The sequence below is a fragment of the Triturus cristatus genome, chromosome 6 (genome assembly GCF_964204655.1).
Source record: "Triturus cristatus chromosome 6, aTriCri1.1, whole genome shotgun sequence".
Classification (NCBI taxonomy): domain Eukaryota; kingdom Metazoa; phylum Chordata; class Amphibia; order Caudata; family Salamandridae; genus Triturus; species Triturus cristatus.
Window position 1 is genome coordinate 1791197495 of NC_140589.1, and position 19485 is coordinate 1791216979.

Here is a 19485-nt window from a genome sequence, read left to right on the forward strand (position 1 = left end):
GGAGGTGGGGTTCGCTGCGGAGAAAGAACAATCCCATGCGAGATTTTCACCCAGCTCCAAATTCTCTCCCGGCGTTTCAATTTTATTATCTGATGGAGTATCGCCAATATGCCTCCCGACCCCACTTTTATTATTTCTGCGAATAGTCCCAGGAGTCTTATGTATGGATCGAACCACGTCTTCTCCTCTAATTACAGACTCTGCCCACTCTCTACCGATCCCTTCTTCATCCGAAGTGGTGGATCCGTCTGATAGTGAAAAAAAATTATCAAATAGTTCATTATCCATGTTATGGGCAGTCTGCGCCATGCTTGACCCATCTTGAGAAGCCAAAAACTGCGAAGCTTCGTTAAATTTGGGAGAAGGAACTACTGGACCCAGAATGCATCCTGCTAAACCATCCAAAACACTTACAGTCTCACCCCCAGCTTCTGATACATTTCCAACACACTTACTGTGATCAGCCTCCGATGTATTCAGCAAGCCGACCGCTTCCTTGGGGTGAAGGATGGGATCTGAAGTCTGTTGATCCCCACTGTCACCCGTTCTGTTCAAGGACTGTGTCACCGCCTACGTTGGAGGTTTTATTTTTTAAGTAAAAAGAATGTTTATGTGTGCTAATAAGTCACATCTTTCAAGTTGCAGGTAATAACCTAATAGGTTGGGCATGTGTGATGAACCACGTTTGGGATGTTTTTAATTTTCCTCCTTCACCTATTTTCACGCTATTTCAGTGCGGGGCTCGGCTGGGCCATCTCTGGGGGCACCTACCTCTCCTGAAACTCACCCTTGTGGGATTCTGATCCCAGGGTGCAACATCTTGCATCTCCTCGCCGGGCTGGCACACACCCTGGAGGGACTACAAGTTCCAGGGTGCAATGCGTGCCTTCCCGCCACCGCAGTTGAGGGGGAGGCGCTCTCAAAAGCGCTGCCTCACCCCGCGGCGTGGGACACTGTTTCTGTGCGCGGTTCGGCTGGGGCATCTCTGGGGGCAGCTACCTCTCCTAAAGCTCACGCTGGTGGGATTTGATCCCAGGGTGCAACATTTTGCATCATCCTTCTCCTCGCTGGGCTGATACACACCCTGGAGGGACTAAAAGTCCCAGAGTGTAATGCGTGGCTTCCCGCTACCGCAGCTGAGCGGGAGACGCTCTTGATGACGCTCAAAAGCACTGCCTCACCCCCCCCACGGTGCAGGACCACGTGGGCCGCACCCGGGCAAAGCCCGGGCCAAGGGCGTGCCCGTGTGCGCCCGTCAGTGGCCGGAGGAGGCTGGGCTGGGCCACCCCCCTTAGGCCCATTAGCGGAAATTATTGGCCCAAGATCAAATCATCCGGGCTGGACTCCAAGGTCAGTGCCATTACACTTTGTCTGTTGTACTATTTCGAGTGAGGTTTAGTAGTTGCTTCTATTTCCCTTTTGGTGAGTGTCTCCAGCTACATGTAATCCTTGATTTGCTAATCTATCATAACTCTGTATCGGTTCCTCTAACGTTAATTGGAGCCAGTGTCAGGGCGGAAAGTGGAGTTTGGGTACTTCAACGTGTGACGGTAATTATGGGGAAGCGAGCTTGTCCAGGGAAAAAACTAACTTTAGCCACGCAATCTCCAACACCCCATCAACCTACTTCTATTGACAAAATGCTTCAGAGAGCCATAGGGGTGCTGTCAACAGAAATTGAACTGACTGAAAGGCGCTTATCGTTAACCCTGGACCTAGCCTTTACCCTGACTAATTGCGATATGCAACCTACACCGCCGATTGTGGTTTCTGATTCCCCTCAGCCAAGGACACGCGCTCTGGTACATGAAATACCCAACTCGGACATGATCATGGAGGACTCTCCCCCTAGTCCCGGTTAAAAAAGGGAAAACTAAATTGGCTGTAAGAGCAGGGACCAAACGGAAGAAGTGTGCTACGGAACTCACAGTGAATGATGACTTTGGGAAGGGAGAGCCGGGTGACTGTTCAGTTGCAGGTATAGAACAGCCAACCTGGATCTCAAACCTGGTGATGGAACTTCAGATCTAAATAAGGGATATTGTTAAGGACCAACTTAACTCTCTGATTATCTGGGTAGACAAGCTCACAACTATGGTTGAGACCTGGGTGGGTAGGGCTAAAGCAAATCATAAGGTGGTTGACTCCCTACACAAACAGGTATTACAAGTCCCCCCTCCTCATCATAGGGTTGATCATACTCCTACGAGTAACTTGGGCCCCACCCCATTAAACCAGAACAACCAGGGGGATGCAGACAGAAATGTAACTATCTCTAATAAGCCAACATATAAGGAAAGTACACAGTGTCAGGGGCCCAGATCAGTCCTGCCTTGTATCAATCTCCCCCCGGACTCTACCCCTTATGTTATGATCTTAACTGGAGTACTGGAATTGAATTTAGGACAAAGGGAATCACATTTCGAATTAAAAAATAAATGCAAGTTGCAAGTGAAATTTTGTTCACAAGAAGGGTGGGATGGGTGGCTCAGAATCCAAAAGATTTACCCGGGGATAGTATTGTGATTAATTTTAGAAATCCCCGAGTTGTAAGGGTTCTCCTAGACCGCAGTCAACAAAAGCAGAAGGAGGGTATAAGGCCCTTTCCATTGAGGTATTTCTACCCCTCAGGGTTTGTGCTAGAAAATAGAATGTGGAATACCCATGGGGTTGGGATTAGGCAGCAGACCAAGCAAATGACCTTTCTGGGACAGGAGCAACCAAGCCCACTATTTTTCAGTTTACAACTAACAAATAGATTTACATCCCTGGAGTTAGTACATTGACTCAAACCGGTATATCCTACGATATTGGAACTTAAGTTTCAAAAGGAGCCCTGTGGGGGGGTCTTACAGAACGGGGGGAGCCTTTTCAGAGTCCCTTGTGTCCCAGATAGGAAAGTGGACAGCATACTGAGGGGACTGATGGAGTGGGAGGTGCTCAAAGCATTCAGGCGCAAGGGGTCCCCAGTACTAGAACCACACCTGGCTCATCTCTCAGGGCCACACAGTTATCTAATGGCCTCCAGAGAGAGATTACAGAACCTCCAACTCTCATAATCGAACACTCTGAAGCTGGTAATGATATAGGGCCACTGTTGAATGAACCCAGTGCCCCCCTCAGTTAAACAGCGGTATACCCAAGCTTCAGGTGCTATCATGGAACGTCGCTGGCCACACCTCCAAACTGGACAATCTGGAGTGGGGGGCGTTCATTGAACATAATAAGATCTGCATGTTTTAGGAAACTTGGGCCAGGGTGGACACACATAGACAAGGCTATGTGTGCTTTAGCATAGCAGCCACATTTGGGAGAAGGGGTAGGCCTGCAGGGGGACTCTGTACCTGGGTTTCTGTGCACTTGGGGTGCACAGCAAAACTGATAGAGGCATCCTCCCTTGAAATTCTTTGCATCCTCCTGAGTTTTCCTGCAAAGATTAGAATGGCTCTGATTAATGTTTATTCCTGACCAGTGGGCTATGGCCAGGAATCAACAACTCTTGACCAATTGACAACCTTTCTGCCCACTATTCCTGATAATACCCTGGTGATACTTGGCGGTGACTTCAATTGCCAGTACGAACCCCTGAATGGCCTGAATGCGGTTAACCACAGTGATAAGGACCCGCACTGGGCAATTCCAGAGCCCAATATCCCGCCAACGCGGTCTTGGACCTTATTGGTACTCCAGATGAACACTCTTACACTGAACCCCTCACTCAGGGCGTGCAATGGGTGCACAAAATCTGATTCTCAGGCAAACTATACTTATAATAGATTGGGGTGTGCCTCCATTTTAGACTACATCTTGGTGGACACAAAATCCTGGCATAGAGTAATAGACTTCAAGATCGTGTCTCGGCCCGACAGTGATCATAACGCCCGGAGTTTAGAGATGGTCCTACTATGTCCAAAAAGTGTACTTAAAGCCAAATCTTTAACCGCTTCTGGGTTAACTTTGACCAATTACAGGAGGAAAGTCAGATGGCGGGATCAGCGTTTGATTTGGTGCCCAGGGACAAACTGTGGGTCATTTTATTAAATCTGGGGGCCCCACCGTACTTGTGTTATCAGCTGAAACATCTCCATGAACGTAACTTTGCCCAAATTAGGCATGGTAAAAATGGTGAGCTCACTGATCCCATACCTATAGATAGAGGTGTACGCCAAGGTTGCGTGTTGGCCCCGACCCTCTTTTGCCTTTTCATTAATGACCTAGTGGAGGCTTTGATTGCGGGGAGGGATGTAGTCGCCCCTAGGCTGGCGAACCACAAGGTACCAGCATTGATGTTCGCCGATGATACCCTCCTGCTATCAAAGTCTCCTATGGGAATCCAGAGGGCCCTAGACACTTGTAATCTTTTCTGCAAAAACAGGGGTAGAGATCAATTTATAGAAAACCAAATATATGGTATTCAATGCAGGTAACAGTACTCAACCAGATCCTTGCCTAGATGGGAAAGCACTAGAGAGAGTGACTGTTTTTGAATATCTGGGAATTACGTTAATCGAAAAAATGGACTGGGGAGTACAAATTAAGAAGGCAAGTCTAAAGTTGGCCCAGACAACAGGGGGACTAGCTAAAGTACACAGGAACTGTATCCACAAAACTGTTGGACCGGTAGTGGAAATCTATAAAGCCCAAGATAGAGGCGTGGCCCTGTATGGGGCAGAAATCTGGGGCCACCGGCCACCTGACTCTCTAGCCAAAATAGAAAATTCCTTTGCTAAACAACTACTGGACCTCCCCACAAGCACTCCGCTTACACCGCTCCGTATGGACCTTGGGGTTAGACCAATTGCAGAGGAGGTTGCTCTCAGACCCCTTCTATTCCAGCGACGCCTATGGAGCACCCCACAATAGGCTGCATACAGAGTAGAATTGAAGGAAGTGCTGAGCCTTCAGGGAGTGAGCACAATTCCATGGCTAGCCTTTATTTAAAACACTTTAGCAGCAATGGGAATGGGTGATCTGTGGGTTAACCCTGAAGAAAATTGCTTGATAACATCTAGGAAGTGAGTTTAAACTTTCCCGAAAGCAGGGCAGTCCTGCATCTGGTGTACTGACTGCAGTGTTTTTAGAGATAAAAAGCCAATATAGGTTAGAGCCTATCCTTGATGATATCCAGCCAGCCTTTGCCAAAAAGCTCTATTTACAGTTTAGGTATGGGGTACTCCCATTACGTGTTTTCACAAACAATTGGGGGGGGGGGGGGTACATCAACTATGAAATGTCCGGCATGTAATATTGCACCCGAGACGGATTACTACGTACTATTCTTCTGCTAAGGGTACAAGAAGGCGAGACACCGATGACTTTTGCAATTATGCAGAAATCTCGGAGCAAAATGCTGCACGCAGGCTTTTATGGTACTAAAATCCGACACAAGCATGCCGATTGTATATTCAGTCTCACGTTTTTATTCTCCATGTGGTGTGTTCGTCGAGCTATTTTAAAGCAATGTCCTGCCTGATCTGATCACCCCACTCTACCATAAAGTCTGTTTCTTTTTAAGCTGATTTTGTAATATTTTAATGGTGCAAGACTGTATCTTGTATTTATCTATTCTACTTTTAAATTTCTATTTTTTAATGGAATTTTTGTAAAATCATACTGGACTGCACTTTACCAAGTTATCGGTAGGTTGAGCAATGGAAGTGTTATTAGGTAAATCGAATGAATGTATTGTGCTGTACTTTTTTTTATCTGTGCTTTTAAGGTCTTAACGGCCGAAATAAAGAATTTTTGACTGACTGACTGAAGTATTACTAAATATGATACTAATGCTAAAACACATGATTTGTTGAAGAATAGCACTTAATAAATTCTAAATCCTTACAAAATAGCAAAATGTGTGTGTGCACCGATTTGGGGGCACAGGGTAGGCCTCCACAGTTTCACCTTTAGATACAAGAGATTCTCAGTCAAATTTGATGGTTTTTAACACCCCTATTCTGCGTGAACATAGCTCAGTGCGAGGGATGGTGGAGCTATGGGAATGACCTGACAGTTTTTTTGTGAGCTGCAAAAGGTCACTGACCTCTTTCACGCCTTAGGACATTTGCAAGATGTGAATCCCAAAATAATGGTGAACTTGATAGTTTTGAGGGGGCGTTAAGGTTACTGTTGAGGGGAAAAGATCAGAAGAGGCTGGCATAGCTTGCGGGTGGGGGGGCGGGTGTGAGAGGTCGGGTGGGATCTGTGGGGGGTGTCGCTAGTGCTCATGGGGAAATTAAAAAAAAAAAATTACTTCCACATTGTTATTGGGTCAGCATGACACAAATACGTTTTCATTCGGGACCAGTTCTATTTTAAGCTCAGAGGAAGTTCACATGTGGAGATGGAAAAACCTGGTTGGCTGCCTCGTTTTTATATCAACAAAGAAAATAAAGAAGATTTGGAATCTACGCAACTTGGAGCTGAATCTTTTTTTTTAATAGACTATAATTTGTTTGTTGGTGCACCACCATCTAAAGCAGACCATGATGCATTCACATCATTTTGCTATTCATCTAAGATGGATTTTTACTGGTGACTAGGGTGGGTAGAAGCACACCATAACTGTATTTTTGCATGTCAAATCGTTTTTCCCTTCAGTTACCTTTCCTTAAATTTGACCAACAGATCCTTGCAGGGGGACTTCAATCCCCAGTATCCTTTGCGGCAGGAGCCGCCACAGCGACCCTTGACCTGCATGCGCCCGGAGGTACTTAAGAGGGGCCAGCTAACTATAACGGGGGAATTTCATTGGTTTTTTACGAGTGAAATGTACAGCTAACTATAACATGTGTGAAACCTATGGTTTTTTCAGTGAATATATATATATATCAAGTCAAGTCAAATGATCTTTATTCGGATATATTAAAAACATCCATAAAAGTGCATGTAAATCACAACAATCATCCCTATTAACAATAAAAACAGCATTTGGTGGCTATAATATATACAATGGGGCAAACGTTAGTGCAAATAAGCAATGTGCAAGTGATACAGAGGTAGTTCAGGCTTAACAAACCGTGTTCATTATTGCTCAAAATCAAACAGCAAAAGATAAAAAGACGGATAACTCTAAAAATTGCATCCATAAAAATACATGTAAATCACAACAATCATCCAAATAAGACAGTAAAAAACAAACATTATTAACCATAGCATGTACAGAGGAACAGCTACTGTGCAAAAGTGCAATGTGCAAATAGTGCAAAGAAATAATACAGCCTTATCAGGCCATATTCATTGATGCTCGGGAACGGACAGCAGTTTGGAGAAAACGACTAACTCTAAAGATTACATCATCTGAACTTAACATCAATAGGTCTCTAAAAGCCACGTTAAAATCCGTCAAAGCACTATCTCTAAAGTAGGGGATTAGGAAGTGTTTGGTATATTTGGCATAAAAACCACAAAAGAGTGTAAAATGTGACAAACTTTGTTTACCACCTAGGTTACAGGGACAGCTTAAATTTCCCAATATATATATATATATATATATATATATATATATATATATATGTGATTTTGCTAAATTTAAAAATTCTTGACTAATGCCAGACCTAGATAAATCAGCATTGCCAAATCCAATGGGCCTGGCATTAGCCATCAGCTTTTTGGCTTTGTCAATGTTTGTTTAGTTTTACCATGGTTTTTGCAACACTTTATTGTTTAGTAAAAAGACCCTCATCAAGCTAAAACAAACATTGGCTAGATGCAAAAATGTTTTCCTGTTTTAAAAAGCACACATTACTATAGTAGCCCCTTGGACTTAGAACAAATACTTCGTGTATGGATGTGCTCCTTGTGAAGGTGGATTATTATTAGGGATAAGTGTGCACCTACCACTAGCAATAAGGCCAAAAATACAATATAAGGCTCATTCAAGGTGTTCATAAAGTATTCCCTTGCTCAGCCCTTGGTAGCTGGCAGCGAGTAGGCAGGCTTAACTTGTAAGACAGTTGTGTAAAGCATTTAAAAACACCAATACAGTAAATAAGTAACACACAATAAATACCATTTCATAAAAAAAAGGAAACATTTTTATCTTGAAAATAACACCAAAATGACAAATATCTAATGTAGGGAACTGGAGATATGAATTTCTAAAGAAGAAACACTTTCTAGTGCTTAAAAACACAATAGCGCCAAATTGTGGCATCTGGTCATGCTTGACTGGGACAAAGTCAAAGTTTGAGGCCAACCGCAACGGAGCCCTGGTCAGATACACTAAGTGGGAGGCCTTGGTCAAAAATGTACCTTTGCACTGAAAACCTTTCTCTAGAGTATTTTCTCTTGATGTCGAGCTGGCCGCTCCAACCAGTCCAGATTCACAGCGGCTTCGCCAGCTTGGTTCATTGGGAGCTGCCAGTCAACTCCTGGAAGTCCAGGCCGGATCGCGGTTAGGCATAGTCATCTTGACTCTCACTGTTGGGTCCTTCACCTTATTGAGCTTTTTCACAAAAGCTCTCCAAACTTCTGGAGGTGCTCTTGAAGTTTCTTCGGGGGGTTCAAAGTTTCCACAAACGAAATCCAAGGTTCCAGAGTCTCTGAGTTGCTTCTCGGAAGTTGAGACTACAGATCCTACAATGCACATGGCCAAATCCTTTAAAGTCCAGCTCAAGTTAGTCAGCTATGTTATTTTTGCTGGAGAAGATGCTCTTTTAACCTGTTGCTTTTAGGTGGTCCACTCCTCATTTTGAACCAAGGCAAAGTCCTTAAGGCTGTAGTTCCTTAGTGTGCAGCAAGTGCAATCATTCACTATTGGTGAAGGCCAGGGTTCCAGTGGGCAGTCCTTCTTCTTGTAGTATCAGGCAGAGAATCTGAGTTGATATGCATCTCTCCCATATTTGTTGAGTGTTGTGGGGTGATGATGTGGGGGGGGGGCACCTCTGACCAGTGGGTACAGGGTGCAACCCAAAAGAATGACAGCTTCCTCCAAAGTGTTTCATATTATTTTCCCACAAGGCACTGTATTGCAAAGTTCAAGATGGAGACACTTTCTCCTTGGGGTTAAGATCTGGCTAAGCCAACCTACTGGTATTGCTAATTGCCCTTAACACTCCTGATCCAGACCTCCACAAATTCCTTTCCTATGGCTACCATCTGTCTGTGAGTTACAGAAAGAGGGTGTAGGCATGGCTTGCGTCCTTACTGTCCTGCTCTCATTGAAGACCAATTTTGCTACCCAGTCCTCTTCCTGGCCTGCTCTTTTCAGCCCAGCCCTCCCACTAGATATCCTTTGTCTATATGCAGGCCATTTATCAGCTCATCAGAGCAATTTGGCTAAGCCTGTCACGGGCTGGCCAATCAGGATAGGCTACTAGAAGGCTAGATTTTGGTTTACGGAAAAGAAAGTTCTATAACTTCTTTTTTGTACTAGTTAGGATAAATACACCAGTGGCAAGTTGGATGTATCATTACTCATCGTTTAAGTCCTTGCAATATTATTTTAGCTCACTCCTGTCAATACTTATACTTTATTACAGTATCCCCACATTAGCCTATGGAGCTAACAAGATACAATGGTAAAAAAAAGAAATTGGTAGTTTTTCCCTCACGGACATATACAGCTTCTTTTAAAATATTGCTGCTTATTTTTACATGGGACCCTACCCTGGGGGCACTGTGAGTAGACCTTAGGGATGAATAAAATAAGGTAGTTTAACTCTTTAGAAGTCCCTTTAAATCCAAAGTTGAATTTGCAGATAATTTCAATTTAAAAGCAGCTGCAATACAGGGCTGACTTAAAATTACTGCAGGCAACACAGCAGTGTACACTTGAGTGTATTAAATCTGCAGAGCCTCTAAACCTACATGCCACGCCATATACTAGGGACTTACAGGTAGGTTGTCAGTACCCATTGTAATTAAACCTAATTGGCATATACCTTTTAATCAGAGTGCCGGCCCTGGGCCTGGGTAGCAGAACCCAGGGCACGGTCAGAGTTAGGTACCTCCATTGTCAGTCAAAATAAATGGGATAATCAGGGCCAAAAAGGATTACTTTCTCACACTATGGGGCTGATTCCCATTTCAGATGGACCGGAGTCTGTCAACTGGAACCAAATGACCTCTTGTCATCGGTTCCAGACCTACAAGTAGGATGCAACTGAATCCTGTTCGGTTGCACTCCTACAGTTAACAATGGGAGCATGAATTGCGAACGGACTGCATGCTCACATTGTTAAGTGCAGAGGTGCAGTTCATACCTGCACCCCGTGGCATGCACCCCAAGGAGCCTGCCACCAGGTGCATGGTTCAACAGGAGGCACCATCGGTGTGCCCCCTAGGCCGCCATTCGGCAGCCTTGCACCCATGGGGGCCCTGCCAGGGGCCCCCAAAGACAACTTCCCAATGCCTTACTGTGTCTGAAAGGCAGGCAAAGAAAGGCAGTGGGAAACTGCCATCATACTCCAGCGGCCGGAAAGAGTTGGCCGGGGAAGGGCTGAAGGGTTTACAGATGGCAGACGGGATCTCCGAGACCGTCAGAAGCTATCAGGAAAACCGAGTCAGATTCCTTTCCGACCGAGCCCATCCGAATGGCTCAGTCAGAAAGGAGTCCATACGGGCAAGCCCAATGTGGTTAGGATGGCTCCGACTGATGGACAGGGCCATTCTTAACCACATCAGAATCGGGCCCTAAGAGTTAAGCTAGCCAACGGCTGAAGTTTGCCGAACCATTGCCTCATGCATTATGCTGTAGGTGGTGGAAGAAAAATGTGAGTGACACAATAACGGACCAATGGATGAAGAGGGATGTATAACAGTCTCTCTAAGTAAACGTATTATACATACATTTTTAGTAACATCTAAACGTTTCAGCTAACACTAGACCTAAAATAAAACAAGCATTGTCAAAGGCAATATGTTTGTGCACTGGGTGCCAGCCTTTTGGCTTTGTCAATGCTTGTTTTGTTTTAGGTCTAGTGTTAGCCGAAACATTTAGATGTTACAAAAAACCACTGCCCCATACCGTGGCTGAAGTGGGCAGAAGAAAAATGCAAATGGCACAAAAGTAGATCAATAGATGATGAGGACTGGATAAAAAGCCTTTTGAGTAAGCATATTATACATATAATTTTGTTGGAATCAAAACATCTTGTCTAACGACAGAGACCTAAACTAAGAAGAAGCATTGACAAAACCATTGGATGCCTGCCTTTTGGCTCTAGCAATGCTAGTTTTGTTTTGTCATAGTTATTGCAAACCTTCATTGTTGGGGAAGCTGCCAGACATCATCAATCTAAAAAAGGCTAAAAGACATTGAATGAAGCTACTTTGTGTGTAGATGTGCTACTTGTGAAAGGGCAGAATTCCGTCACTCACAGTAAAGTTATGCAGTGGCTGAATTGGGCTCACCTATTGGCCTTCGCTGTATGATGTAATAGATGGAAGAAAAATGTGAATGACACAACAATAGACCAATGAGTGAAGAGGTCTGACTGAAAGACGGCTGAAAGTATAATATTCATTTAATTTTACTAAAATCAAAAGATATTTTCAAATGCCTGACTTAAAAATGTCCTACTGGGAAAGCCGCTTCTGGCATCATCTCGTGGTATTAACCGTGTAAGCCGGCACGAGTGTGGCCCTTAAGCGCGGGTCTAGAGAATAATGGCAATGGGCAGTTCCTCTGTTGGAGAGCTGGAGCGTCCCCCGGTTGAATGCCTCCGAGCCCCTAGATAAAAAATAAAATGGCCATTTATTACCATTTTTTTCCCAGCCTGCCGTCTAGAAGAGAGAGTCAGGACAGGGCTGGGCTTAGTGTGAGCAGCAGCAGGGAGGAGTTTGGGCTGTATGTGCACTTTTCAAAGTGCGCTTGTCCCTTTGGCTGGCTGTAACGCGACAAGAGGCCAGACATGTGCACTTTGGAACCTCTAACCTGGCTGTGCTGAGAGCCAGGTTAGTGAAAGCGGAAGTGCAGGCCTCTAGAGCGCTGTGGAGCGCCGAGACTGGACACTCTCTCCAGTCAAGGGCCTGCTCTCACACTGGTGAGAGCAGCACCAGGATTGGTCAAGGGAGTTGCTGTGGCCCGCACTGCAGTTGTGACGAGCTCTGGAGTGAGGAGGTCCTGTTGTGAGGGAAGTGTTGTATTAATATATATTAATTGTATTTGTGCGCGCCCGTTCATATATATAATTTTCTTCTTTTTTTTGCACACGTATCCTTGCCCCCACCTCCCCATAGCTGCCAGCCACCACTGTAATGACACCTCTGCTCCCTTACACTTCAGGATATCCACAATAAATTTGTATCAAGTGAGTGAATGTGTAGTCACATATTACAAGGAGTTTGTGACATTCAGCTTGGAATTCATTATGCAGTGAGAAGACTGGCCTTCAGAACAGCTCCTTGAAGCCCTGACTAACACCTGGTAGTAACGTGGTGGCAGGGTCCTCGGTACACATTGGTTTCCAGTTTATCAATGTGCTTGTTCTAATTTCGTGTCAGAGTGTAATCATCATTGTCAGAGCAGACTGCTTCACACAGGTGACTGCGGTGTTGGCAATCTGGTGCTGTATGCTAGTGTTCATTATGAATAAAATGAACCAACCCCTGATCTGACATGCGAGCATCCATCCAAAATTAATATTAGCCCCATCACGGAAAATCTTTTTTACCTTTTATTGGACTGTTTACAAATACACATTTTCCATACATTAGCTTGGAGTGGTTCTGGGTTAAGTATTTAATGAATCAGAAAAGTCCATCCATCAATGGTGTGCTGTTTCAGAATAATATGCACTGACACCACCAAAGTTCTATTCAAGTTCTAAAACTTTGGGGGATCTGTGCAACAGAAGTGGCGGAGTGAGGAGTTAGCCATCTTGGCTTAACGCCTCACTCCGCCACTTCAGAAACACAAGGCGGTGCCATATTTACAAGGATGTGGTGCAGCCTTGCGTCACCCCCTGCGCTTGTGCTACACTTACCAGAAGAGCGCCAAGCAAGGCACGTTTGCACCATAGTGCAAGGGTGCCTGCGTGTAGGGGAGGATTGTTTATGTGTAGGAAGGTGTCCCTACCTTCAAATAAACAATTCTGAAATGCCATTTTGTCACTTCTATGAGTGCTGCTTAATGCAGCACACATGGAAGTTACAAAACGTCATTTTGTTTAAAGGATTGTTTATGTCAATGGGAGGAGGAGCTGGTTCCAGCATGGCTGCTCGGAGCTGAAGCTCCGTGGAAACCCCACGCACAGCAACCAAGCGCGGTGCTTCATCACACCAAAACCAGCAGTAAAAACTCACTCCCGACATCGGAGCATTGGGAGCATTTGCCACTGTGGGTGCCATTCCCCCAAACTGCTTCGTTGCCGTGCAATCGGCTATAACTCGCCAGGCGATCGCGCCTCAAAATGGTACATGGGGCAGAGTGGAATCGCTTTTTTTTGTAACAGAGCGGGTGCCGCGAAATCAGGAGTGGCCCGGAGACTGCATCGGAGGAGGAGCGAGACCCAGGGCTGCCCCCTCTGCATCCCCGGTGGGCGCCTGCAGCAGAAGTGGAGCAGCTGTCACCGATGGTGCAGCCCTGAATCACACGGAGCAACGCAGACGCTCAGCACGCAATGCAGCAACCACTAAGACCGAAACCAAACCCAACGATCCCCCAGTACCTCTGAAACTCCATGACAACGCGAGACACAGCAACATCCAGTGAGCACACCGGGAGCTCATGGGATTCAGCTCTGGTGTTGCGAGAGTCCCGCACGCTCTAGCAGACGCACTATAGGGGCTGAGAGGCGGTGAGTGGGGGAGCGGAGAAAGCCTCAGGCGATCCAATTTGGGAGATTTGAGGACCAGAGGGTGCCTGAATATATCCCCCATTAAAAACCTTGCAAATATTTCTAAGCGGGATACGCCACGTCTGACCACAAAATGGCACCCACCAGGGAAATACCACCGGTGAGGGAGGATCCCGATGTATTAACTGGAGCAAAGGCATTACTGTGTAAAAGATTCACAAAACAAGAGGCAAGACAAAATGCAGAATCACAGGGTTAAACATATCCCCATAATCATTGCTCCTTCTCTAGGGCATAGCAAGACCTGTTATTGCAAGGAAAGCTCAGGCCCAGGCTTGCCTGACTCTAAATGGCCCCCAGAATCAATATCTGCAATGTCTCTATGGGGGCCTATTGAGGATTACTTTCTGATGAACCCCTCTTCAGTTTCACTCCCGCCAAGTGGACTGTAGACAAGAACGATGGTTGGTCCCTCAATTATACAGACTTTGGAACTGTCCCTTGCATCTCTGCTCTCCCCTCTCTTGACCTGGGGATAAGTTGGAGGATGAGGTGGTCTGCGCTTCCCTGTAACACTGAGAAAATTGCGTTGATGGATCTATGATGATGTCCCCTGGGCAGATACCTAACTGTTCGTACTTACAGCGGTACCCGAGCAGCCTTGGCTGATGCCCGGTGGAGCTGTCCTATACAGCTATAGAGGAGTTTGGCTCGGGTTCACTCCCTTGGCCGGCACCTACCCAGCTGGACATCTGACATTGTTTTCCTCATCTCCCCGCTTTGTTTTCCTCCCCTCCCCCTCCTCTTCTCAGTGTCTTGGCTATACTACGTGTTATTTACTCATATTATTGTATAATCTCAGTTTTTTTTTCCTATGTCTACACTTGGCTCCTGTAAATGACGTAAATATGTAACTGGTAAACCGCGGATCCTAATGTAAAGCGCTCTGATACCTCCGGGTCTAGCCAGTACTATATAAAACTTTGCAATTAAATAAAATAAATAAATAAAATGTGCAGGAAGGGTCACCTTCCTACACATAAACTATCAAAGGTGTTTTGCTTTTCCCAAGTGTGCTGCACAAGGCAGCACACATGGAAAAAGCAAAAATTAGGAGAAATAAAGCATTTCCTCTCGTTTTGCCAAGTTAAAACCAGGTTTTTCCTGGTCTTAATTTTGGTGCTGCCTCCTATTTACGCTAGCCTTATAAATTAGGGGGCAGGTCAAAATCAATGGGTGTTGCGATGGAACGCCCACCGCAACACCCACTGCCCACCCCTTTCATGCTAAGCATAGTGTGAAAGGGGGCCTTATTTACCAGGCAGCGTTGAACCACGTTTAGTGTCTTAAGGCTGCCTTGTAAATAAGGCGACGCCCCTATCGCCAAAGAAACGTCACGAAAAGTGACGTTCCCATGTATGGCGATAGGGGCTTGTACATATGCCCCTTTGTTCCTTAAACCCTATCATATCTATTTTTTTATTGTATCACGGTGTGCTTTTAAAGAAATTCAGAATATAGGGCTATTATTAGCTGTTAAACCACATTGCAATACTAAGCATGCGTTCTTAGGGCTTTTATTTTAAGTCAATTGGGCTTACATTTTTTTGACAAAAGAACTGGTCAAAGTTAGTCCATAAGAGAAATTAATAAAGAGCAAAAGGTTTGCATACCTGGGTGTAATGGGACACCACTGCCCCTGCTCGTGTTGCACCAGTACCATACTTGAAATCCTTCTTCTCGTCGAACCACAGTTGGATACAACTTTCCCACGACAAAAATATAGCAGTTGCCTTAGCAAGGTTCTCCCCACAGATGGAAGCTGAAAATAAGACAATGTTCATTAAAAGCATGCAAGGTTGACCCCTGCTACCACCAGTGTACATTTCCATTCATAATCTGGAGTGAATTTAATGTAAACAATGCATTGTTCACAAATAAACAGAAGAGGGGCCCTGAGAACAAGAGTTCTGGGGGGAAATCCTATCCAGGGAGAATACAATAAAGAACACAAAGGAAATCCCCACTGCAATTTATATAAATGGGCAATGACTCCAAAATTGTCATCCACAGAATAAGCTCATTTTACAGTTGTTTATTCATAATTTTATCAAAATTCATTTCTTTTTTAGAATTTTATTTTTTAAATAAATATTTTTAGTACTTAAGTGTGAACAAATGATAATAGAGAACAGCATTCAAATATACATTAAGCAAATAATCACAACAAGAACATGAGAGCCCTGGGATGAACAGAACAAATATTATCCAAACTATACAGATGACCAACTCAACTGGACATGGAGAAAAACAATGTGAACATCAATACATCAAAAAAGAAAAAAGAAAGTACAAATTACATTATACAAAAATACATAAGATGTGCATCACATAAAACAAACACAACCACAAAAGTGAAAAGCGCCAACGCGCGTTTCGGAAATGCCACTGCTTGAAATTTCCTTCATCGGGGTGCAGTTTTCCTCCATCTAGTACGTGGGCATATCGTCACCATCCACACTTCTATAATAAAAAGCCCCTTCGGGGCCGGGCTTGAGGTCAGGGAGCCACGGAACCTGGTAAATCATGACCACATCAACTTTGGGGGCTTCAGCAGTCTCAACCAAAACATTCACAATTACTCTTCGAAGGGTGAAAGGAGGAGTAAGCCTCTTTCAGATCGCTGGAGAGAACTTGTGTCTTAAAAATGCGGGCTGATGATGGTAGAGCATGGTTACCAGTTAGAACTCCAGTCAAAAGAGGTGCTTCAAGGGATCCAGTCTCTCTGGCGAAAGAAAGAAATAGTGCCAGTTTCCAACTCAGACAGGACAACAGGATTTTATTACCTGCTCTTTCTGGTGCCAAAGATGGATGGAAGCTTCCATCCAGTATTAGATTTAAAATTCCTCACCAAATATGTGAAATTGATAATGTTCAAGATGGTGACCTTACAGTGAACCATTCCTCTGGTTTCTACAGGGAACTTCCTCATGACATTGGACCTACAGGATGTATTAGTTTAGGTTCACACCCAGAGGTTCCTTTGCTTTGCAGTGGGGTCAGATCATTTCCAGTTCAAGGTGTTGCCTTTCGGCATCTCCCCTTCTCCACAAATATTTAGGAGGGTACTAGCACCAGTGGTTGTGCCTTGGCACTTGATTGGGGTACATGTCTTTCCCTACTTGGATGGTTGGCTAATTGTGGCATCCTCTCTTTCCAAGGCAGGGGGACATGTGTCCCGAGTGTGCCATGTTCTCAAATCTCTGAGATTTCTCCTGAATTAAACAAGTCACAAGTATTTCCTACCCATCAGAAACAATTAATCGGAGCTCTCTCTGATACAGTGAAGGCAACAGTTTTCCTACCAGGGGACTGGGTGTTGACACTGCAGCTTCATCTCCGAGAGATTCTTTAGTCTGAAACAGCTCCCGTTCCTCAATGGCTAAATGTTGAGGGCCTGATGTTGGCTTGTTCAAGTGCCATGAGCTATCACCTTCTGAAGCCACTGGTGGAACATGTTCCAACTAATTGGTCCACAGCTCCATTCAATTACAATCTTCTCATTCCAATTGAATCTGATGATGGATGCGAGCCAGTTGGGTTGGGGTGTGACCTTAGGGGAGTGAGAGGCTCAGGCCAAATGGGCTCTGTCGGAGGCTTACAATTATACTCCTTGGAAAGAGTTAGCAGTGATAGGAAGGGCTCTTCTCAGCTTTACCAGGGTGATGGGTCATTCGGATCTTGGAACGGTGTGGTGCAGCGGCCAGGGCGGCTGACTCCAGATTCAGAGGGAGGATGTAACAGGGATTCTGGTGGCACCTTTTTGGCTGAAGAGACCATGGTCTCCATTGTTGTCTCTTCTAAAGACTTGGGGGGATATGTATCGCTATTAAGGACTCGCAAACTGCTATGTAGGCAGGAACCGCAATAATAATTGCGATTCCTACACATTCCTTATTTGCGACTCGCAAATTGCGAGTCGCAATTAAGGAATCCCTTTCCATTCATTCCTATGGGCCAAAAGGCCCATAGGAATGAATGGGAATTGCGTGCGCAAATTGCGAGTACCCAATGGGTACTCGCAAATTGTGCACGCAATTTCAAGGGTGCAGGGTTCCAAAAGGACACCCTTTTGCACCCCTGACATGTGCATGTGTGCACATGCGGTGCACATACATGCCCTAGTGCTTTTTTCAAAGAATTCGCAAATTACCACCAACTGTAAGATGTGTTTGGTGTACTGTTGAATTTTGTGGTGTGATGTGGAATTATGTGGTGTGGATTGTATGTATGTGGTGTGTTATGAAATTGTGTTGTTGATTTCTATTATGTGGTTTGTTGTTGAATTATGTGACGTGTAATGGAAATGGTTGAGGTGATTTGTGTGGCGTGGAACTGTTCGGCCTTTAGTGAAATTATTCTGATTGGAATTATGTGGTATGTTATGTTTATTGTTGGTATGTGGTATAGATTGGTTTTATGTGTGGTGTATTTATGTAGTAGTAAGAAAATATATGCACTCTTGTGGAGTGCTTACGGCAAGAAAAAGCAGTTCCCCAAAAGTAAGCAATGCAATGACACAAGTAAATTAGGAATGTTCCAGGGGAGGAACAGACACAAAATGGACAAGACAGGCCATTGAATAAGAAGCATGAAAATGAGAGTGACAGTAAAGTCAACCAATGGTAAGCAGTGGGCTGGCTGCAAGGCCCCTTATACTCTTGGTAAAACCACAATCAGACAGCTATATGAGTATGTATGTATGAGTAAATATTTTTAAAAGTGCAAACCCACATTTCTTTAAATTACATTACTATACACTTGTTGAAACTTTATGAAAGAGTGGTATACATTTAAAAATATTTAGTAAAGTAGCTTTTAATAATATACAACGTTTTAGGGTGAGGTAAAATAGTAAGTGAGTAAAAGGATGGAGACATAAAAATGTAAAGCAAAAGAATGAACTTTATGCATAATTATGCAGCCACTACAAAAAATGTGCTTGACCTTTCTCAGAATCCTGCACGGTCCTCTTAGCCTTTCATCCTTTGGAGCTCAGTTTAATAAGTACAGCTAAGGTACATATGTAACAATAAGCACCTGTTAGTGTGTTTGAATATACTTTTAGGGCTGCGCATGTGCCCTACAATTACAGGGTATGTGTTATTATTAAAATGCTCAAGTTTATAATAGCCTCCAATGCAAAGTCATTGGAAGAGTAAATTCCTCTGTTGTGTTTCTGCCTTACAGGAGCGCTGTGATTGGTCTGAGCACTGTGATTCGAAGCTCAGGCAGGACTAGGAGCCTGGGCATGCTCCCCACCAGGCTGTGTAATGCAGCCTCTTGGGGAACATGCAAAATGCACATGAAAGTTTATTCAATCCAACTTTGGCCCCTCACACTGGCTTAGTGTTGCATGTTCTTAGAGGCAGTTAAGAGGGGTTGTTTCAATGGCATGTAATTCCACATGCTTTGCTACTGTGTCATCCCTACCATGCCATGAAGGCAAGACTCTGGTTCGATATCAGGTCTGCATGCCCCGGGCCACGATCTGCCTTGATCTGTGCTCTTTCATGGCATATTCTGTAATTTATTAATTTCGGCCAACAGAATACTACTTTCTCTGTTGGCAACGTGTGCCTTCAAACACATTGATCAAATCATTCTTCTAACCAAATCTGCACCACCACATAAGGATTAATTTAGAATTTTTAATCCATTAAGTTTTTGGTGGGCACATTGAGTG

General features: G+C 44.5%; 1 protein-coding gene across 1 annotated transcript in view; it reads right to left on the reverse strand.

The window, feature by feature from the left end:
• Positions 1-19485, reverse strand: part of LOC146822010 (cysteine-rich venom protein-like) — a 280985-nt gene that overhangs the window by 90196 nt on the left and 171304 nt on the right. Inside the window, exon 5 of the mRNA XM_085609411.1 lies at positions 15413-15561. Coding sequence (XP_085465537.1) covers positions 15413-15561 — 149 coding nt within the window. The remainder of the gene's footprint in view (positions 1-15412; positions 15562-19485) is intronic.